This window comes from Camelus ferus, chromosome 8, assembly GCF_009834535.1.
Source record: "Camelus ferus isolate YT-003-E chromosome 8, BCGSAC_Cfer_1.0, whole genome shotgun sequence".
Taxonomy (NCBI): domain Eukaryota; kingdom Metazoa; phylum Chordata; class Mammalia; order Artiodactyla; family Camelidae; genus Camelus; species Camelus ferus.
The window spans coordinates 10,115,661-10,139,895 of record NC_045703.1 but is presented as its reverse complement, the minus strand read 5'-3'; the positions used below and the strand labels follow the sequence as shown (position 1 = coordinate 10,139,895).

Genomic DNA, 24,235 nt, shown 5'->3' with positions numbered 1-24,235 from the left:
TGTAACAGTGCCAGTGGGCCCATTAGGGTCTTTAGAAAACACAGTTCAGGGTCTTGTTAAGAGATATACTCTCTTCATGTCATATTCTACGTAGAGAATTTGCTCTAGTCACCTAGAGCCTGAATGTGCCTGTCTTGCAGGAGAAAGGGGGTGGGAAGGGATAAACTGGGAGTTTGAGATTTGCAGATACTAATTTATATATATATAAAATAGGTAAACAACAAGTTTCTACTGTATAGCACAGGGAAATAGGTTAAAGCTCGGAGAACAGTGTCTCGTGCATGTAACATCTTATGTAAATGTGAGTAAGCAACTTTTACCTTCATTTCTAGGGCTTTACCCTTTAAGCAAATTCTTCTGTAGGTATCAAAAAGTTTAATTACAATTATAGATGTATAACATCTCTTTGTTTGTGGGCCTGAGAAATATACACTGTTTATCTTTATGTGAAATAAAGAACTTGTACTCAGGCATGTTAGAGAAATTACTAAGGACAATTTCAAACAAACACAAAAGTCAATAGAAGAGGATTATGAATCCCTGTGTATACATCAGCTGGCTTTGACTCCTGGCCAAATCTTGTGTCAGCTGGACCTCATCTGTACTATTGTGAGAAAAACCCACGCTTCATCTAAAAATGTTCAGTACATGTCTCCAAATGATAAGACCCTTTTTTTTTAAACATAACCACTATACCATTTTCACACCTAAAACTTTAAGCAATAATGTCTTAATGTCATTAAGTAGTCATTTGGTGTTCAGATTTCCAAGTGTCGTAAAAATCGTAACTTTTCCTTTCTTTCTTTCTTTCTTTCTTTCTTTCTTCTTTCTTTCTTTCTTTCTTTCTTTCTTTCTTTCTTTCTCTCTCTCTCTCTCTCTCTCTCTCTCTCTCTCTCTCTCTCTCTCTCTTTCTTTCTTTCTTTCTTTCTTTCTTTCTTTCTTTCTTCTTTCTTTCTTTCTTTCTTTCTTAACAATTTGCTTTAGTCAGAATCCAAATAAAGGCTCACACATTCCAGTTGGCTGCTGGGCTTTTAGGTGTCCACTCGTCTGTCATTTCCCCTTTATCTTGCTGTCATTTTGTTGTTTGTTTTCGTTATATTATTTGTTAAGGAAGCAGAGCTGTTTGTCCCAAAGAGTTTTCCAGTGTGGATCTGATTACATCTCCAAAGTGTAATTCAATATGTTCCTCTCTCCTCTGTGTTTCCTTTCAACGGGGAGTTGGGTCAGATTTAGGTATGCTGTTTTTGGCAAGACCACTTCCTACGTGGTGGTGTGTTCTGTCGGAAGGGACCCAATGTCTGGGAATCTGTCTTTTTGTGATGGAAGTAGCCATTAATCAGCCATACCTACACCCATTAATTCATTTAGGGTTGCAAAATGGCAATACTTTAGTGTTCTCATTTCCTCTACCTCTATGGGCTGGAACATTTCTGTAAGGAGGAACTCCCCTCATGGGCTCTCTGATTCCCCAGCGGGATGGTTCGCACAGGAAAGTCCTGCTAAATGCTCGATTCTTTTCATGTACATATCATTTTTCAAAATAATGAGTTAGCTCTCCTGTATCCTCCAGTGGTTACCACTTATGTTTTATTTTGTTTGTTCCTTTTATTCATTTTTTTTACTTACCCTTATTGATTCTCCAATTGTCCTGTTCTTGGTAGGAACTTCTCCAGTTAGTCTCTGAGTTCCACTGAGCAGGCATCTTTGACAGCTTCCATCTCATCTGTCAGGATAACACATGCCATGCTCAGCGTATTGTGTAAGTCCTAACCGTATTTGTGTAAGGACTTAACTTAGTTTTTACCTCCAACCTGACGGCTTCCTGACCCCACCCTCTTAGAGTACTTGCCTGTGGCCCTCCAAGTTGTAGGAGCTTTGCCAGTTATCAGAGTCTGGTCTCCCCCAAATAGCAATCTTGAAGCTTCACACCCACTGTGTTTGGCAGAAGGCCTTCCATAGAGTCATCATGCAATCAGTTTGTTTAATTACTTAGTACCGCCCTAGTTAAGTAGACTTAAAATTATACAAGCCTTTCAAGAATGTAGTGGGAATACTCTTGCTTATTATGGGGTTTGAGAATTTAAAGTAATTTAAAACATTTTCTGATCTTGTGCATATAATTGGATGGGCTTTCCTCAATCAAGATTCAAAGAGTAAAATTAAACTGCAAACTTTGTGAAATAATATCAGTGAAAGTTGTAAACAAAAAATACCATATGAGATCGCTCATATGTGGAATCTAAAAAAAAAAAAAAAAACAAAGAACATAAATACAAAACACAAACAGACTCATAGACAGAATACAAACTTGTGGTTGCCAAGGGGGAGGCGGGTGGGAAGGGACAGACTGGGAGTTCGAAATTTGTAGATACTGACAGGCATATGTGGAATAGATAAACAAGATTATACTGTATAGCACGGGGAAATATATACAGGATCTTGTAGTAACCCACAGTGAAAAAAATGTGACAATGAATATATGTATGTTCATGTATAACTGAAAAATTGTGCTCTACACTGGAATTTGACACAACATTGTAAAATGACTATAACTCAATGAAAAAATGTTTAAAAAAATAGTACAGAAAACACCCATCTTTCTTTCATCTCATATGGTAGATCATTTGTATTCTCTTTCCCTCTCTTTCCACCTCTCCATATAAACAAATATTAATATAGAAATACACTTGGAGTATCTCTTCTTTATATAAAAGTGTATGCAATATATGATATATTTAATATATATTTAATATATTTATATTATAATATATTATATATTTAATATCATATATTACATAATATGCATAATCTATTACATATATAATCTATTACCATGTAACATATATGTAATAGATTAGAGACTGTATATTCTATATACCATAATATTTACATATTGTACATATTTATATTATATAACCATACTTATATATAATTTTTTCCATATAATTTGAAAATAAGTTACTTAAATCATGACCTCTTAACCCTAAATACTTCACTGTGTATTTCCTAAGAATAGGAATATGTTCTCATATAACTGCTGTACAAGTATCAGTGTCATAAGTTTCCATTAATTTATTACATTTTGATTTTAACTAAAATAACTAATACTTCTGGGTAGTTTGTAAGCACTTTTCACAGGCAGCAGCTGAACATCACGCCAGGAGATAGCAGGCATTATTAGGCTGAGTTTACTGCTAAGGAAACAAGCTCAGAAAGGTGGTGATTTTACTGACATTAGCTTCTTTGCTCTTTATATCTTGCTAATTAAGTGAGACTTCCTGGAGCAGTTTATAGGTGATTTAATACCAAAACAAGCAAAGAAGAATCACATCCTAGTCAGAACAAGAACAGGTTAGAGGCGGCCGTGGGAGCAGTGAGTCGCTGGCCTGATGGGGATTTGCCTGTGATGACTGTCGAGAGTTTCCGTCTGGAACCATCATTCTCACTGGAGACCTGGGAAGCAGCTGAAGGGGACCGAGCTGTCTCTTCTAGATGAGCGTAGAGTTTCATCTTTTTTCCTCATCAGCAAAATGAAATGAGACGGGGAATTTTGAAAAAGCCTGAAATATTACAGCAGACATGGCTATAATTTGAAAATTTTCACACTGATAATTTGGCAGTTTTGAGAATTCATTCCACGTGAGTTCTGAATCTCCCTTAGAGACAAACTGAAAGTGCCATTATTTAACTCAAAATTCTTCCGGATGGTACTTCAGTCAGGAAGCATTTGTGGAAGACACACTGGGTGCCTATGCCCCGTGGGTGTCTGAGAGGAGGCAGACCAAACTCATGATGCTGGCACATTACACACCCCGTCCATCCTCCTGTTCTGCCCATGCTTTATCCATCATCTTAGGTCTGGCTTCGCCCAAAGATGCACCTCTTGGTATATCACAGGATTCATCCCTGCTATGTTGCCTCCCTCCTTTGTAAAGTCCAATCCATCCATACTCTTTCCCTCTCTCTCTCCCTTCAGTTAATATGAAAATAACTTGTGTCTTCTTATTTGTCATTTCTGAAGTAGTCCCAACAGTTTTTGGCACAGTGGGAGGGGTGGGCTGTGGCACTGGGGCCATTTCTACAGATGCGTTCATTTCCTGTCATATGTTAGTATCTGGAGAAGTCATGTCAGTGGTTCTTTGAATGTTTCCTTTGTCCTTGTGCCACAAAGTCAGTCTCTAAGAAGCTTCTGAGCCTGCATTCGCAAACATAAACCACCACTGCCTAGGAATGGATTTTCCAAAGGTCTCGCTTTCTAGAAGAGAGTCTTGAATTTGTGCTTCATATGAATATCAGTTGGGTGGCTTTCCCGCCATAGCAGTTAGCCAGTTAACTGGGTACCCAAGGCTAGGGAAACTTAATAACGGATGACTCAAGCTTATGTAAAACATGTATTTGTTTAACCAGAATTATGCCACAGTTTAGTTAGTAAACCAAAGCATAGACAAGTTCTTGCTATTTTGAACTGCAAGGACCACCTAAATTATTTAATTATACTAATATTTTGTGTTTAAAATTGTTTGAAGTAATGGACTTCCGTTGAAGAGATCTTGGAAATGGTTTGTGATACATCAGTGAGAGTGTTTCTTGAAAGAATATTTGCTCTTCATATATGAAATATGAACCAAATTAAATTTATAGTCTGTAATTATTAACATACCTGCATTTGTAGTTACTAAAGGAAATAATTGAATATAACCCAAATTAAATTTACAGGCTATAGTTATCAATGTATCTGTATCTTAGTTACTAAAGGAAATTGATGTAAGCTGATTTTATGGAAGTTATTTTGTTAGATTAAGTTTTTTCTCTCCTTGGAGAGATAACATAATTAGGTTTATGTGACAAATGCAATTAGGTGAGAAATCTTGGCTCTAATCCATTTAGATAAAAGACTTGAACAATTTCTGACATAACAAAAAAGTTTATCAAGACAAAGCCTCTTGGAGACTTTAAAAAGCAGAGACTTTGGTCTCCAGACACACAGTTGCCTCAGCCTTTATCTCTGTTCATTCTTAGAGCCTTATAAAGTCATGATTTTAAAAGAGCCTTGAGAATATAATTCATAATATAGCATCTTACATATGAACTGTTTAATCTCAGCATTTCAACAATACTATTGAGGTAGGTTTTGAAATTATTTGCTTTTCTCAGTTAAAAATCCAAAGGCCAGCGATGGAAAAGACACAGCTAAGAGACACGTGTGATTAGACTCAGTCCTCCAGTTCCTAGCACCAGACACACTTCATTAGGTCAGGATCGGAACCTTTAGCTCTGGCTTGGCAGTTTTGTACGAGCTATCTTGTTTCTCAGTATATATTTAGCCAACGGACACATAATCCGTCACTTCTTCATCACCATCGTTATCATTAGCAATAACAAAGGACTCAATTAGTATCTATTGTAAGCTATATTAAGATGGTAAGTCACAGATAGGATTAAGTTAGAAAAGAATTTCTTATTTGGAAAAGTTCTGTTTTGAAACTTCCTTTGGTTAACTCACATATATGTGTGTGTGTGTGTGTGTGTGTGTATGTATATAATATATACATATATATATATAGTGCAGTTGACCCTTGAACAGTCAGGGCCACTTACATGTGGATTTTTTTCAACAGTAAACACTGCAGTACTAGCCGTCTGTGATTAACTGAACCCACGACACCGCAGAAACTGGGATAGAGGAACCACAGATAGGAAGCCACTGCAGATAGGGAGGGCCCACTATAATTTATACATGGATTTTCCACTGCTCAGAGGATTGGTGGCCCTAACTTCTGTGTTGTTCAAGGGTAAACTGAATAGTATACATTTTTTTTTTAAATTTTCAAATCTATAGCATTTAGGCAAAGGGGCTTTGCTTAAAATAATATTCCTTTACTCATTGATTCCTTTTTCAACAGCGCAGGTAATTAGGTTTCTTTCTTTTTTTTTTTAATGGAGGTGCTGGGGATTGAACCTAAGACCTAGTGCATGCTAAGCACACACTCTACCTCTGAGCTGCACTCTACTGCTGAGTTGTACCTTCCCCCCCACTGATTCTTAACAGTGAATAGAAAACAAGATATTTTAATGGTTTAAATTACTGAAAAACGAATTGTATCACAAGTTTATCTGAAACCTTTAAACCTTAGTAATTCACCAAAGAGATGTTTTAATTGCTTCTGATCTCCTATATTGAGTAGATTGACTTCCATCCCAATAGACCAGAGAATAACACAAATCAGATAATCCAAATACTAAGTTTATTTTGTTAAAAGTTTGCCCGGACACACATACCCATGTGTACAGTTGACCCTTGAACAGCTCTGGGGGCTAGGAGTGCTGACTCTCAGTGAAGTTGAAAATTCTGGTATAATGTAATAGTCAGCCCTCTGTATCTGCATTTCCTCTATCATGGATGCAACCAACCACAGATCATTTCACTTACTTACCACTGGAATAAAAATTGTATATAAGTGGACCACACAGTTCAAACCTGTGATGTTCAAGGGTCAACTGTATATGTAAACATGAAATATATACACAGGGTAGAAGGATGATTGGGATACTATGCACATGCAAGGGAAATCTGAATAAGCCCAACAACAGCAACAACAACAAAACAAAGAAGACTTGAGAAAGGGCAGCAACGTTGAATGCATTCTCCAGTCCATCCATCCACAGATAGATCAGAAAGGGGTGGGAGCCTTATGGACTTGAGGTGCTAGAACACAACTTCTGTTCAAACCACTGGATGATGACTAAGCTATTCAGACACAGGAGTGATCTCAGGGTAGCCAGTTATGTAATGAGAATCCCAGAAGGAGGAGAGAGAGATAAACAAGACAGAAACAAGAGCCAAAAACTTCCGACGTTTGATAAAAAATACTATTCTGTAGATCTAAGAAGCTCAATAAGTCTCAAGTAGGATAAATACAAAGAGAGCCACACCTAGACACATCAAACTTCTGAAAGGCAAACGGTAAATCTTCAAAGCATCAAGAGAAAAAAAATCCATCGTGCATGCAATGAGCCACAATAAAAATAAGGGCTAATGTCTCTTCAAAAACAGTGGAAACCAGAAGGCAACAGAATGACATATTCAAAAATAAATTGTTAACTAAGAATGCTGTATCCAGTGAAACGATCTTTTAAACATGAAGACAAAAATATATTCCCAAATAACAAAAAAAATGAAGTATTTTCTAGCAAAGATGACTCTAAGAGTTACCAAAGTCTTTCAAGTTGAAAATAATTGATATCAGATACCTGTGGACTTGGGGAAAGAATGAAAAGCACTAAAAGTTGTAAATATATTGGTCGATGTAGAAGAGTCCATGTATTTCTATTCCTGTCTACATATCTATTTTTATTCTCTTCTATTAATTTTTAAAGCATATTTTAAGGCAAAGCTATAGCACTGTGCTGTTAGGTTTATAACATATGGACGAAATATATATGACAATGGTAGTACACAGAAAGGGGAAGAAATGGAGCAAAATTGGAGCAAATTTGCCATAGTTCACTGAAATTGTCAGTATTAACTGGAATAGATTGTGATAAGTTAAATTTGTATATTATAAGTATTGGAGCAACTACTTTTTTTAAAATCCCAGAGATAGAAAACCAAAGATAGGGGGAAGGTTGAGTTTGAGGTGAATTGCTGACAGCATCTGAGTCCCTAGGAACAAAACACCGCAACTTCAGCTGAAAATTGAGTCTAGGGCATGTGGTATAAGGTAAAATTAGACCAAGTGAATGAAAGTCCCTGTGAGGTCAAAAACATTGAGCAAATAACTTGGGATAATAGGAGGAATTCCTTGGCCATGTGAAAGTTACATATGTCTTCTGAGCTGTTGATTTATCATCAGTAAAAGGGGATGAGAACATTCAACTTGCAGGGCTCCTGCTGGAATTAACATGAGCCCTTTCTGTATAAAGTGCTTGGCGCAGAGCCTGGCATATAGTGAGATGCATGGAATAGAGGCTAATGTAGTGTAGCTACCGTCTGTTGAAATACAAGTCATGTTAATAACCACCTGCATTGTGGATAATAACAGATTAATTCAAACTCTGTAAAAGAGTTTCACTCCTTACCTAAACATAATATTTTGAATACCAAGGCATTGCAATTTTGTTTGGAAGGACATTAAATTTTGGTACAGTTTTGGAATTAGTTTCATCAGAGAATGAGTACTGGAAAAACCTTACATGCAATCTAATTGCCATTTATCCTCCTCCTTTTGATTGGAATTGCATTTAAGTTTTGCCAGACTAGAATGACCTATTGTTTTTTCAAAGAAGTCTCCAGAGATGTTCTGTTGGTTTTGTTTTTTAATCTCTTCTGCTTTTGAGCTTATCCAAACACTGAGAGGCAATCTAAGTGCAACTATTCTCTAACAACCTCTGATGTCAAAGACGTTTCCTTTAATTCTACCTTATTAATCCTATATAGTTTCTTTTTTATCTTCTTCTCAATGGACAGAAAAGGAACAGCTGGTTACTATCATCAACTTTCTTTTGTTTGGGATTTATTAAGTATGCAATGCTTGAATGTCTTTTTTTTCCCTGTTTGGCTATAGAACTCCCATTGCTTTTTTTTTCAAAGAATGATAGAGTTTACAATGGAGAAGCTTTCATTCTCACCTACTCCCAGTATATAACCTGATGAATTAATACCAGTTAAAATAATAATTGTCATCTTTTGTATTCCTTGTGGGGAGTTGCCTGATGTGTCCTTTGCTCAATGCCTAGTTGGTATGTTATTCTTTTACTTACGAACAGTAGAACCTCTGTGTATTAATGATGTTAACTGTTAAGCCACTATATTATACTTTTCCCATTTTGTCATTTGCTCTTTAGTTTATAATGTTTTTGCCTTACAAGTTTATAATTAATATTTTGTCAAATATATTATTTTTTCTTATGAATTTCTTCTTTTGTTTCTGTACTTAGAGATACCTTCCTCACTGTGAGCTCTGAGCTGTTTCACTTATATTTTCCTCTTCTCCTTTAACATTTTAATTTTTAAGTGGGCTCTCTAACCCATCCAGAAGTAACTTTAATGCAGGATTGCACACTTACTTCTAATAAAGCCCATGATATTTATTATAGTATATTATTTCAGTCTCTTATAACATTTCACATCATGAATCTGTATGTGTATATATACACACACACACACACATACATACATACATTCATCATATGTATCATATTTATCATATGTTCTCAGCTGGAGACAATTTTGCCCTCTGTGTGAAATTTGGCATATCTGGAGACATTTTATTTGTTAAGACAGAGTATCTGTTAATCACAAACATATACACACTACTATATATAAAATAGATAAACAACAAAGACCTACTGTAGAGCACAGGGAACTATATTCAGTTTCTTGTAATGAGCTATAATGGAAAAGATCTGATAATGTATGTATATGTGTGTATGTATATAAATATAACTGAATCACTTTGCTGTACACCTAAAACTAGCATTGTAAATCAACTACACTTCAATACGAAAGTAAAATTTAAACAAAAGACAGAGTAGAGGGTATACAGGAAAGGCTGGCTGCTGGCCTCTAGGGAATAGAAGCTGAGATGATGCTATAATGTACAAGACAGCCCCTATGTGGGAGAATCGTCAATAATGCCAAGATTAAGAGATCGTGATTGGAGAGAGAGACAGGAGAGAGAGCGACTGATTGATTGGGATGTCCTCTGCCAGGTACACACTCATTAGCAGTGATATCACCTGGCCAGTGTTTCTACTTCCTACTCAGAGGGGTATTGTCAGAGGCTTTGCCTCCTACTTTACAGAAACCCAGATTTCTGCATTGTATTTTTGGTTATCCCTAGTCTGTTTTAAACACAAAAGGGCCCACTAGTTTTAGAGCACAGACGTGGGGCCCTACTGCCTCACTTGAATCAGGGTCCTGCCTCTTATAAGATGTGTGACATTGGGCAAGTTACTTAACCTCTCTCTCTATCTTCAGTTCCTTTATCTGTAAACTGAGGGTAATAATTGTATCTTTATCCTAGATTGTCATAGAATTGTAAAATGCTTAAAGCAGTGCTTAGCACACAGTAAACGTTATAGAAGGGTTTGGTCACATTGATAATAATAAAGTAAAGGACTTGGTTTTTATCAGCTTTATTTGATCACAGTGACCCCTACTTTTTATTTTAAAAATAATACTTTTACAAATTCATTACAGATTTTTGCCAGTGATCCCTTTGAAGCAGCATGTTTCTTCCTTAGCTGTCTGCCATATCTCTTGTCCTTTTGCCATGCAGCATAAACCTGATCGGAATATCAACTCTATTCTTGTTGTTGTTGTTGTCGTTGTTGTTAAACTTTAATACTGTCAAGCTTGCAGAATTCCTTCTAGGCACATGTCTTTAGTATTTAGAGTTGCTTATTTTTTCTGTCTATGAGAATTGCTCATTTTGAATAAAAGCTAGACTCATTTTAAGTTGCATTCTGAAAATGAATGATTATATTCATGGAATTACAGTTGTCTTCTTGTGTCAAAAATCTCAACTCATTCTACTAAATTGCACTGAATATATTTTATATCAACCTCTAGACACTGTGTTGTTTCAGATGCCCTCACTCAAAAAAGATTTCCCTCTCGGTACCTCTGAGCCTCTCAAATCTTGTTTGCTTTCTGTCATCTATGCCATTCTCTTGATCAGCACAGACCAGTGGAATTTTCTGTATGAGTAGTCTAACCTGGAGAGTCCAATATAGAAGGCACTGTTGAGCACTGGAAATGTGGCTAGGGCAACTGAAAACCTGAATTTTAAATTTTATTAAATAGCCACGTGTGGCCAGTGGCTACCATACTGGACAGCCCAGGTCTGCAGCAGCAACTTAACCTCCACTTTCGATTTAACATCTTCAGTTTCATTCTAACTTGAACCTGTTTCACTGAATGCATTTCTGTGCACCTTTGTGTGTCCTGTATACCATATGTATTGCTTCTACTTCAGTAATCAAGTTGTTTTTACTTCATTTCCTGTGTTTCCAGTATGGTGGGAAGGCCCACTCTTAGGTGATTGTGTAGGGGTGGAAGACTTTCCCCTTCTCCCCTGCTAGGCTCTTTGGCTGCTCTAATAGCTACATTGACATAAGACAGACTAACAGGGAAAAAAGAAAGTTTTAGTACAGGAGCCCCATTAAAACATGACACCCAAAATCAGTCAGGAAAATTGAAGCTTATCTGTTATCAGAGCTAAGAGGGGGATGGGCCAGGCTTCAAAGGGGAGGAGGGCAGGCGACTCACAAGAGGATGAGAAGGGCAGATAATGCGGTCATCACATGGTTGCCTGCCATGCAGATAAGTCTTTAGATAAAGAGTTATCTCTGGTAAGAGCTCTGTTTCTGGGCCAAGCCCCCGATTTAAACTCTTTTAGGCAGTAAGGGAGAGGTAAACAGCTTCTCCTGAGTCTTCTGGGGCTTAAATGCCTTTAGTGCAAAACAATCCGCATGCCAGAGTGGCAGCATTTTGGGATGGCGTGTGCTGTTGCCACTTCATTGGGACTTACATGTTTATTCTTATTTGTAGAATATTTAAAATATTACCTCTTATAGTCAAGGGTTTACTTTTCTTTTTCTTTTTTAATTGAAGTATGGTTGATTCGCACTATTATATTAGTTTCAAGTATACAGCATAGTGAGTCAGCATTTTTACAGATTATATTCTGTTTAAAGTTATTACAAAATAATAACTGTAAATCCTTTTGCCCTGTAATACATCTTCGTAACATTTATGTTATACACAGTAGTTTGTATCTCTTAATCCCTAGCTGTTATATTGTCTCTCTCCCATTCCTCTCCCCACTGATAACCACTAGTTTGTTTTCTATGTCTGTGAATGTTTGTTTTGTTATATTCATTCATTTGTTTTATTTTGTAGATTCCACATATAAGTGATAAACTATAGTTTTTGTCTTTTTTCTGACTGATTTATTTCACTTAGCATAATAGCCTCCAGGTCCAACCATTGCATCCGTTGTTGCAAATGGCAAAATTTCATTCTTAATTTCATTTTATAGGCATTCCATTGTATATCTGTTCCACTTCTTTATCTGTTAATCTGTTGATGGACCCTTGGGTTGATTCCACATCTTGGCTATCATAAATAATGCTATGAACATTAGGGTACATTCATCTTTTCGAATGAGTGTTTTCATTTCCTGTGGATATATAGCCAGGAGTGAATTGCTGGATCATATGGTAGTTCTATTTTTAGGTTTGTTTTTTTTTTAAAAAAACTCCGTACTGTTTTCCACAGTGGCTGTGCCAATTTAAATTCCCACCAGGAGTGTATAAAGGCTCCTTTTTCTCCACATCTTTGCCAACATTTGTTATTTGGGTCTTTTAGATGATAGCCTTTCTCACAGATGAGAGGTGATACTTCATTGTTGTTTTCATTTGCATTTCCCTGATGATTAATGATATTGAGCATGTTTTCATGTGTCTCTTGGCCATCTATATGTCTTCTTTAGAAAAATATCTATTCAGGTCTTCTGTCAATTTTTTAATTGGGTTTTTTTGATATTGAGTTATATGAACTGTTTATATATTTTGGATATTAACCCCTTATCAGCTATTATTTGCAAGTATTTTCCCCATTAATTTTGTTGTCTTTTTGTTTTGTCAATGGTTTTCTTTGCTGTGCAAAAGCTTTTATGCTTAATTAGTTCCCATTTGTTTATTTTTGTTTTTCTTTCCTTTGCCTTAGGGGCAGAACCAAAAAAAAAATGCTATGATTTATGTCAGAGTGTTCTGCCTATGTTTTCTTCTAGGAGTTTTACGGTTTTTGGTCTTATGTGTAGGTCTTTAATCCATGTTGAATTTATTTATTGTATATGGTGTAAGAAAATGTTGCTCTCATTCTTTTACATGTAACTGTCCAGTTTTACCAGCACCATTTATTAAAGAGAAATGTCTTTTCTCCATTGTGTATTCTTGCCTCCTTTGTCATAGATTTGTTGACCGTGGGTGTGTGGATTTATTTCTGGGCTCTATAATCTTTTCTATTGATCTATGTTTCTGTTTTTGTGCCACTACCATGCTGTTTTGATTACTGTAGCGTTGTAGTATAGTCTGAAGTCAGGGATGTGATACCTCTAACTTTGTTCTTTTTTTTTTTTTTTTTCCAAGTTTGCTTTGGTGATTTGGGGTATTTTCTGATTTCATATCAATTTTAGGATTATTTGTTCCAGTTCTGTGAAAAATGTCATGGGTATTTTGATAGGGGTCACATTGAATCTGTAGATTGTCTTGCGTAGTGTGGTCATTTTAATAGTAGCAGTTTTTCCAGTCCATGGACATTGTTTATCTTTCTGTCTGTGTAGTCTTCAGTTTCTTCCATTAGTGTCTTACAGCTTTCTGAGTGCAGCTCCTTTACCTCCTTAGTTACACTTATTCCTAGGTGTTCTGTTCTTCCTGATGTAATAGTGAATGGGATTGTTCCCTCAATTTTCTCTTTGTTCTTAGTGTATAGAAATGCAACAAATTTCTATATATTAATTATGTTTTTTGCAATTTTATTGAATTCATTGATGAGCAGTGGAAGTTTTTTGGTGGTGTCTTTAGAATTTTCTCTATATAGTATCATGTCATCTGCAAACAGTGACAGTTTTACTTCTTCCCTTCCAACTTTATTTCTTTTTCTGTCTGACTGCTGTGGTAGGACTTCTAATACTATTTGAATAAAAGTTGTGATATTGGACATCCTTGGCTTGTATCTGATCTTAGAGGAAATGCTTTCAGCTTTCCACTGGTGAGTGTGATGTGAGCTGTGGGCCTATCATATGTGGCCTTCATTATGTTGAGCAGGACTACCTGGTAGACAGGGACAGGCCCCAGATCTCTGGCTGCAGGGCCCTGGGGGTCCCAGATCTTGTGCCTGTGCAGTGGTGTGTGGAGATGGATCCTCAGCCCTCTGGTGGACAGACCCATATCCAGGGACAGCTGTTGGTTCAGGGGTTCTTAAGGCAGCCTACTGGTGGGTAAGGCTTTGTCCCCATCCACTTAGTTTGTGGGCCTGAGGTGTCCTAGCACCAACACCTACAGGCTGGTGGGCCAGAGCAGGTCTGGGTCCTGGAGCTAATGAGCTAGAGGGAGGATTCCACAATGGTATTTGTTAGCACCAAAGTCAATGTGGTAGAACGAGCTGCCCAGAATGGCTGCTACCAGTGTCTGTGTCCCCAAGATGAGCTCCGGTTGCCTCCTACATCTCCAGGAGGCTCTCCAAGATCAGCAATGAGTCTGACCCAGGCTCCTTTCAAATTACTCCTTTTGCCCTGGATCCTAGTAAGCCCCTCTGGCCTTCAAAGCCAGATGCTCTGGGGGCCATCTTCCCAGTGTAGGACCCTTGGGCTGGGTAGCCTTATGTGGGCCTTAGACCCCTCACTCCTTGGGCTCCTTGGGGAGAATCTCTGTATTTGTAATTATTCTCCCATTTGTGAGTTGCCTACCTGGGGGTGTGGGTCTTAACTCTACTGAGTCTCTACCCCTCCTACACAACTCACTGTGGTTCCTTCTTTGTATCTTTAGTTACAGAAGATCTTTTCTGCTGGTCTTCAGGTCATACTCATTGGTAGGCTCTCTGTAAAGGGTTGTAATTTTGGTGTGCCCAGGAGAGTTGGTGCACTCAGAGTCTTCCTACTCCACCGTCTTGGCCCAGAAGGAGCTTCCTTTTTTGTTTTGTTTTGTTTTGTTTTTGCAAATAAAAATAATCATGTTTATTGCATTAGAAATGAAGAACAGAAGAATATACAAGGAAGGGAATAAAAATCATCCTGGTGGCTTAAAGCAAAGATAATTATTACTATATTACTACTACGATTACTCCTACTACTATTGGTGTTGCTGTTACTACTACTACACACACACAGAGTGACGTGTGATAGACCTGGGACTTGAATGTGTTCTTTCTGTACATAATATATTCTTTTATTTTTAAGCAGTTTATAAATTATGCAAATAATAATGTTTATTGTTTGAAAAATTGGAAAATAACAAAGAGCATGATGAAATAAAATCATCCACAGTCACAGAATGCATAGATCATTCACTTTTATTTTTCTGATTTGTTTTCTTCCAAGAGTGTTTCTAAGACCGATAGGTAGATTTATACACAGGTAGGTAGGTGGACAGTTAGGTAGACAGGCATTTTAAAAAATTTTTGTATTATACTGTAGACACACAGGGTGTTCCAGTGAAAGCATGTACCTTTCAGATAGTAATCAAACAAAAATATATATCACTAGGAGGATGTGTCATCAATAGCAGTATTAGTGGCCATTTTGAACATTTGTAACTTTAATAACTATAGGTAATGGTTAACATTTATTCACTAAATGCACTAGTCAATTAATTGTATCTTACTTTTTACATCATGCAAACTTCCCTACTGTATAAAATAAAATTCATAAACATGATTTTAATGGCTGCAGCATATTTCATTGTATTTAAATGCCATAATGTCTTTAATGCATCCCCTATTAGTGGACATTTAGGGTGTTTCTTTATTTACTACTATAAATAGCATTGCACTCTACATCTCAGAGCCTAAAACTTTTCATCTCTGATCATTTCCTTAGGATACATTCTTAGAAGCAAAATCACTCGGCCAAATGAAAGGAGCAGACTGAAGACCCTTGATATATATTGCCAAATTGCCCTCCAGAAAGTTGTTTGTTGCTTATAGAAGGAAAGAATTATTCCTTGTTCTATTTATACCCTTTAATCATTTTTATGCAGCTTTTCTTTGAACCTTTCAACTTCTCTTTGGTTTTAGGACTCAGAATTGTTTTTTAATACATGTTTCTTCCAAGGGATTAGCAAAGTAATCATGTTGTTATAAATAGGCAAGTAATGACTCTCTTGTTATTCCTTTGTCGAGATTTTCAGATGTAACATTTTTCATTGTATAAATTGTTTCTTTCTAGGGTGAACAAGGAGAAAAGGGAGATCCAGGTTTGGCCGGTGTTAATGGACAAGATGTAAGCTTAACTTCCTTGTTTCTAAGATTGTGTCTGCATTTTGCCACTGACATATGCTAACTTTCTGATGCTTTTGAGGCTCGACTATCCTTGAAAGAACTAGCCACAGTCAACACAAGATCAAAAACAAAGCAGTTTTTGACATGGCCTGGCAGACACCCAGTATTTTTAGTTTCATTACAGGTAGTTCCTTAGTTTTCTGTCTCTCATACTTGTATACTACACTTTTCAGTCTTACCCCCATCTCCATCTCCTGAGGGGTCTGTGGAGGCAGGACTTCAGCGATGGAAAGAAAGGGAAGAGGGAAGGGCACCCTGTGTATCTGTGTCGCTCATCCTCCGTTGCACCTGTTCCCCAGCCTCAGGGATCCTGTTCCGTGTAACATCCTCCTCGCATCCTCACCCCTCCTCCTCCACCTTAGGACAGTGATTCCTGCCCCTTAAGCTTCACTTGGGATTCTTATGATGAAATTGGTAGGAGAGACCACATCTGGGTTTTCCCTCTCACATATAGCTCGCTCTCACTTTAGGCCATCAAACTCTAGATGTACTAACTCTACTAAGGGAAGTGTCCACAAAGAGAAATATTTTTTTCCCGCAGTTTCCCATTTTCACTTGCGTACAAATGTTTCGGGAAGGTTCTGAAGGGCCATACTCCTTGCTTTCTGGGTAGAAGAGTAAGGAAGCTAGATCTGGTTCCCTAGGGCCCTAGGGGTGCTATAAAATCCATCTTGTCTGCAGGAGATCATTGCACACAGTGGGAAGGGAGGCTGATCATTACAGTCCTGGGGACCTGAGGACAAAGTAAGAGGGATGCCTGGGTGGCAGTAGTGGGGAAAAGGTGCTAGCCCTACTAATTAATGCTGGCTTGAGGCTCTGGCCCCTACAGCTTTATTCTCTTACTCCACAAGAAGCCCCACTCACATCTTTAATGTGACACTGCTCTCGTCCCTCTCTTCTTTGAAAGGGTTTTTCTACACCAGAGAATGGGAAGTGGCCCCAGTGACTTGGAGCCAGGGGAGTCTCTGCATCTCCCCCAGCTTCTTACAATATATCAAGATGCTGAACGCCATAACCATCATGCCATACACTCAGATAGAGCATCTAACTCGCCCCCTTACCCTGTCACTGGTGGTACCTGGTGTAGTGCTAGGAGTTCTACAGTGGAGAGAAAGCCAGAGCCCAGTCTGTGGCCCAGGTTCCATCCCTAGCTGAGAAAAACACTTCTCAGAGTCTGTAAAGGGATGGCCTTAGGCTCAATTCTAAAGTCCCTGTCACTGCAATGTCCTGTAATTCAACACAAAGAGACTATGCAGATGAATTAAGAGTATAGGCTTGAAGAGCATGATGAAATGTGAAGCATTCATTCAAGTTGTGGGAATTCCTGATACGTGGAAGGCAGCGTAGGGGGGCACAGCTGGAGCCCGGACACGGATTCCATGTGAGGATGTCTGCCTTCCTCTTCCAAACAAAGGGGGCATGTGCTCTGAGCTGTGCCTAAATGAAGATTTGTTTCACAGTGCGTTCTGTAAAATGGATAGAATTGGGGCCCTTTTCTATGTTTTTGTTCTTTCTAACATACTCCTTGTGAGAGCAAAGACCATTTCTTGGCATCTCTAGAACTTAGTAAATGTTGGGAGTGAGGAAGTTCTCAATAATTTTTTGCTAAATTTTTATGTAAAACTTGAGAGATTATTATAATGGTCTAAAATATAAGTAACTAGACCCTAAACTTAAAAAACAGAGGTGGAAGGGAGTGCCCAGTGATACTGCAGAGGTAAAGTACATGCATATTTAGCACTTGAGCACAGTGAAAATTCAAAAATAGCTCAAGGTTTAGATCATTCATATGGTAAGGATGTTCTCTTATGATAAATGTAGGAGTGTTGAGAGAGGTGAAATACAGTGTTGCAGAAGATAACCAAGTGACTTGTATGCAGGCTCTCTGAGCTAGAGAAGCAAAATCGAGATTTTTTAGAAGTTCGTTTAGATCGTGTTAGCATTGAAATAGAGAAAGGATTTACCCAAATGCCTGAAGAAGACTGGAAGGAGATTTGAGGGACTGGAACCTGAAATATATTCATATTAACTTAGAGATTTGGACTTTTTTTGTATGGTGTCTGAAAGTAAGGTGATTTGGCTTTTTGGAAGGAATCAGTTTTACACACATGTATTTTGAGCACCTTGCCCAAAGGCTCTGGCGGCCGTTGTCTGAGACCCAGATCTGAAGACCGACTTGCTGGGAGAGCCCACAGCCTGGTGGGCAGTGTGACCTTTCCTCTGGGACGACGATCTTGGAAGAGTCCTTCCCCTGCCCCCTCACAGGCGTGATATTTCTTTAGCACCATCACTGTCTAATGGAGCTCGTTAGGTAGCTCATAAAGCATGACAAAGCACATTAACTTCTCTGACTCGGTCCCTTAATTAACATGTTGATGATGCTATTTTCCTTTCCTTAATTTTGCCAAAGATATTCAGGAGTCATGACTAAGGAGAAATAAGAAAAAGTGATGGAAGCCCTCGTTTTTCCCTCTGTGATCAGCAGGGGGAAATAGTCACCTGCTCTGTTGTTTATTGCATCATTGCTGGTGGTGGTTTTAATATTGTGCTGTTGTCCCAAAACGGTTTTCACAAGGAATTTGAAATCCGATCTTTACTGCAACTTTAGGGGCTAGATAGTGTGGGGGTGATAGCATCCCTATTTTTAGAGGCGAGAAATAAAGGCTTGGGAAAGCAAAAATTTTCTTTTAGAAAGTGGTCAAGTCGGCTTTTAACCTTTGTTTGACTGGAGAGTCTCATCTCCTCACTAAGTCATGCCACATCTGTCATTGCCTATTTTTCAGTACTAAAATACACTGACTTCACAAACTGAAATCATCCAGCATTTATGACAGTTCACTCTGACTTTCAATGAGTGCAAGGACACGTTCTTAGGGAATGAAGGGTATTATAACGGCTGTCTCAATTTGCATTTGAAATCAAGCTGTGACGGAGATTATAACTTCAGGAACGTTCTGTTAGAATGCAGAACGAATAAACTCAGTGGGCCAGTACTTTCCAAGTCAGAGAAAATTGGAGGAATTTAATATTCCTATGAAATGAATTAAAAGCCTTTTATATAAAAGTCTTTATTCTTGCATATGAAATGCATCTTGATGGAAATGTAGCTTTTAATAGTTTCTTTTTTGCCAGCTTTCCCACAAAATGGGTAAGTTCCCTTCGGAAAATGTAAACCTTATTTAAGGGAAGTATGCCACAGTTCAGCTTTCTTAATGGGACACTGTTGGCATTTTGGTCAAGACAGCTCTTTGCTATGTGGGACTGTCTTGCAAGAACAGAACGTATAGCATCCTTGAGGCTCACCTACTAATCACCAGTAGCAGCTCTTAGCCATTAGGGAGAAAAAAATGCTCTGGTATCTTTCTAAATGCACCCTTGACAACTGGTGTGTGTGTGTGTGTGTAAACTCTGGATTGTACTGGAGTATTAGACTAAGAGTAATGGACTAAACACATGCTCATATTTCCCTTATAGTTGAAATAATACATACCAAACATATTGAAATTGTCAAAAATTTGAATTGCTACAAATTAGCCTCCAAAATACACAGCCTCAGCTTTACACAGATTCTACTTTATAATTAAATGTTTTTGATTTTGACCTACTATAGATACATTCAACAATGGCACCTTAGAACAGACTTAAGGTTCAGCTTATAAATTTGTTAATATACCCTTTGAATCCAGACTACCTGGGCTCAGATCCTGGCTCGGCCACTGCCCAGCTGTTATACCAGTTAGTCCAATCCTTATTCTCTCTGTGCCTCAGTTTCTTCATTTACATAATGAGATCATGATATTAACAGCACTTAACTCATAGACTTTTATTTTGAGGATTAAAGGGGTTATCATACATAAAGCATTTAAGTCAGTGTCTTGCATAAGTAAGAGCTGTATAAATATTTGTCATTATAAGAAACTGGGTTAAATAAAACATAGTTACCTCTCATAGATAAAGTGATAGATGATGGATAGATATGGCAGATCTTTTTATTTATCTTTTGTCGGGTTGTGTAATCTTGGAAAAGTGGATTTCAACCATTCAATTTAGTCTCTTCCTGTGCATCTTCGTTATTGTCTTTCAGACATCTCAACAGAATTATAGCATCTGATGTTTCTAAAATAGTCACATTAATCTCCTTACACCAATGCAATCTGTAAACTGAATACAAAAATACTGGAATCACAAAGCTGAGATGTCAGCCGGGGACAGCTGGTACCATTGCCAAGAAACAAGATGCAGGCACTGGAAGATGGGGAAAGCAATTTTTGATGGGCTAAAGAATTTAACAAATAACATAATTTTTATCAAATGATTTTTAAAGATGTTGCATACCATGAGTAAGTAGGTCTTCCAATAGAAATTAATTCAGGCTCCACCTGCTTTTATAATTCTGGTTGTCATGCTGTCCTTCAGCTTTTGCTTGCCTTTAGATAAGAGTTCCAGTCTCTTCCTAACACACTGAGTCGACTACTGGGCTTTCGAGCATCTTTATCTACATGAATTTTATTGAGATCCTTGATAATAAATGCCCCTCATATTATTCAATATTAAATTCAGAGTATGTTCAAGTTGATTCTTTATACTTTATGGTGAGTGCTGTGTCTTTTCTCCTTTGGGCTCAGTAACCATTGACAGCAACACTAGGATGACACCAGGAGAAAACTGCTCTTGAGAAGGACATTACTGATCTGCTTCTCAGAGCCTATTGTGATGACATGGTCTACAACATAGTCCTGTATCACAGGAGGACGTGCGCTTCATGGGCCCACTTCAATGGCCAATAAAGATAGAAGTTTGACCAGGGCAGTACTTCTCAATGGTACTCTATTCTACATGAGTTAAAGCACAGTTGTTCCATGTCTATCCAACTGAACACAATTCTCCCTTACTGAACAATTAATTCTCCCTTTGACTTCGGCTTGAAAAGGAAAAACCACATTTACTAATTACCTACCATGCACTAAACGTTTTTACACCATGTGATTCCCAAAACAACCCTTTAAGACAACTAGCGTTGATACCTATTGATAGGGAAGCTGAAACCACTGGCCCAAGATGACACGCCAGTCCTTTCTTTGACTCTCCCAAACTCCACATGTCAGAAGTCTTGAGTCCCTCCTGTAAAATTAGGCATCTCTGGGAACTGCTCCCTTCACACCTGCTTTATGCTTCAATAACAGTGCTCAGTATTCACGTCAGCCTAGAGCTGGTGGCATGACTACTCCACCCCTCCCTGCCCACTGTTGGTTGCACCAGAGAGAGTTAGCCAACACATCTGCAGTAAGTTTCTTCTCCAGAACTTGCAGTTTGGGTTAGTTAGTCAGGCAGGAATGTTGAAAAAAATTTTTGAATATATTATTTTATGCCTCAAATAATATTTTGGTAACATGTAACATATATGATGATTATGAATCACAGAAGTGACTGGAACACCAGTGTATCCAGAACTCAATGTAATGCCGTGCCCACCCCAGGGTTAACCATTTTCCTGAATGTTGTGCTTTCACATTCCCTTCCATTATTAAAAACCATGTCTTCCTACTCATCTATTCATAGGGATGCAGGGTTTCATCCTGCATGTTTGTAGATGTTCAGTAATATGTATTGAATAAACTTGGTGTGTGTCTCTGTCATTTCGTTCTTCCATTTTGTCTTTTCTCTGGATGATGCTATACCAGCAAGAAGAGAGAAAAATCTTTTTAGTAAATTTCTCAGCTCAGTAAATGGCCCAGCGTCCTCACCAGTTCCATAAGCCAAGTGCAGATCAGCCCTGATACCTCCTTTTCCTGGCCCCACCTCCAGTGTGTCGGCAAGTCCTGCTGGCACATGTCCCCATCTTCTCTTCCAGGCATCTTGCTCTCCTGCAGGCAAAGCTGTCACCTCCCCTCTTCTGCTTCTACTCTTGCTGCCTACAATCGATTTTCATGTGGGAGTTTCAAAGTGATTTTGGGAAGAAACAATCAAATCATGCAATTTCTCTGCTTAAAACCCTAAGTGGCTTCCCCTGGCTCTTAGAACAAAATCCATTCTCCCCTCCATGGCTTGCAGTTCCCTGTGTGCCCACCCAGAAATGCTGTCTTAATCTGCTGCTCCTTACCTCCTTACCTGTTCACTCCTTCCACCCCAGGGGCTTTGGTATTTGCTGTTCCTGCATCGCCCGCCCCAACACTTTTTTCCAGAGTTATTGCGTGGCTGGATCCTGGGAAACAACAAACATCTCCTTCACACAGAGTCCGTTTCTGATCACCTCCCCCCACCCCACCCCCAAAGTAGCAGCCTCTGCTCCTGCACCGATCGCTGTGCATCACAGTGAGCCCGCAGACTTGTTTACTGTCAGTCACCCTCCTCTGTCACGGGAATCCCATCAGGGCAGGAATCTTGACTGTGCTCAGGAAAAAATTATTCTGCCACTTGTTGAAATGGCAAGGAAGGCTTTTTATTCAAGACTCGTGCAATGTGGGTATTGAGATTGGAAAGAGAGATTGAGTTCAACTCTGAATACAATGAGGAGTGGGGACTTATAGCCCATGAAGAGAGGGACATGGTCAGTGATTGCAATATTACTAAGAGCAGACCTCAGGGGTACGAGGGGTTCCTGCTAAACTGACTTAACAAGATTCTTGCTAAAACCTGGCCAGACAGGATAGGATGGGGGGGTGAAGGTTGAAGCTTAGCCAAGAAGAGGGCTCAGAGGAGCCTGAGTCAAGTTTGGTTAAGGAGAGTTTTTGTCAATTCCTGTTCTTTTTTGTATCTATCTCTCAATCACGCTAACTAATACTAATAAAGTATATTATATAATATTGCATGCATATAATATTATATTTTTAAATCTAATACTATGATTTGGAGACACATGTAAATATATTACATTTTCTGGTAGCCACATTCAAAAAAGTAAAAAGAAACAGGTGCGAGTCCACTAACGTATCTTATTTACTCCCATAGCCACAATATCTTTTCAATATATAATCGACATAAAAATTATTAATGAGCTATTATACATCCTTTTTTGTACTAAATGTTGGAAACCTGCTGGTATTTTACACTCACGGCCCATCTCTGCTCAAACTTGTCACATTGCAAGGGTCAAAAGTTGCATGGGGTTCACGGCTGCATATTAGGCAGTGCAGATCTGATGACTTCTGGAGTGATTGCACAGAGTATTCAATAAATGTCTACTGAGTAAATGGATGAGGAAACGAAGAATAAACTCTGCTCACAGAAATGGCCATTTCCCTTTGCTCAAGGTTCAGAATATGTGGGTGCCAAGTTTTACTCCAGAGGCATGTATAAATAGAGTATGTGTTACTTGATTTGGGAAGGAATGGATATTTCAAATAATAAGATAATAGTACTTCGCAGATATGACTTAATTTTCCCCTTGTCCTTGTTCTGTAAATACTCGGAGGTTATGATGGAAGAAACATAGCTATGGATTTTATCTACGAATTATTTATCAACTACAAAGGTTGTTTTTTTTTTAACCAATTAAATGCTGTTTTCATCCATTAAAACTTTTTCTTAAAGCCTAAGACAACAGTTTTCACATACTCTCAATAACAAGATTATTTTAAATATCTGGGTTTTTCTGGTTCCTTGAAATTCATCCTCAGTTTCTTTACTGAGTAACTAAATGTGTATTCACTACAAAATTTCAGAGAAGTAAGAGCTGGTTCCCCCAGCAGGGAACAGTAAGATGCCTGGATTTCTTGTACATTATGTGGCTTCAGAATATTTCTTTTTTCCATTATTGTTCTTTCCTCATCCAATGTGTTAAATTAAGGATGAGAAAAGATAGTTTTTTTTCCTATTTGCCACACAGTAAGGATGTCTCTGCTTAACTTTCTCTCTGTGTACACCATGAACACACCCAGCTGTATAACTGATCTCCTCCAGGAAAATCCTCCAGAAGACTCATGACTATATGTATCAGATAAGCTGCCTATGCCCTTTGCGGTTTCATTTCATATCTTTATCAATCCAGGTTTTTAAAAAGATGGGAATTAGAGAACTAAATCACACTTTAAACCAGGAGATTGCATTCTAGCACCAGTTTTGTGAGTAAAAGGAAAAGAATGCATCCTTCATCCCTTCCCCCCATAATTAGATGTCTTGATAGAGACAAAAACCATTTTTGATTTAAGTCTTGAATTTGGTAGGCAATCTTTA

At 38.2% G+C, this 24,235-nt stretch overlaps 1 protein-coding gene across 1 annotated transcript in view; it reads left to right on the top strand.

Annotated features, from left to right (window-relative positions):
* The window catches only part of COL19A1 (collagen type XIX alpha 1 chain), a 323,156-nt gene that overhangs the window by 109,560 nt on the left and 189,361 nt on the right, over positions 1 to 24,235 (top strand). Inside the window, 1 exon segment of the mRNA XM_032484458.1 lies at positions 15,951 to 16,004. Coding sequence (XP_032340349.1) covers positions 15,951 to 16,004 — 54 coding nt within the window.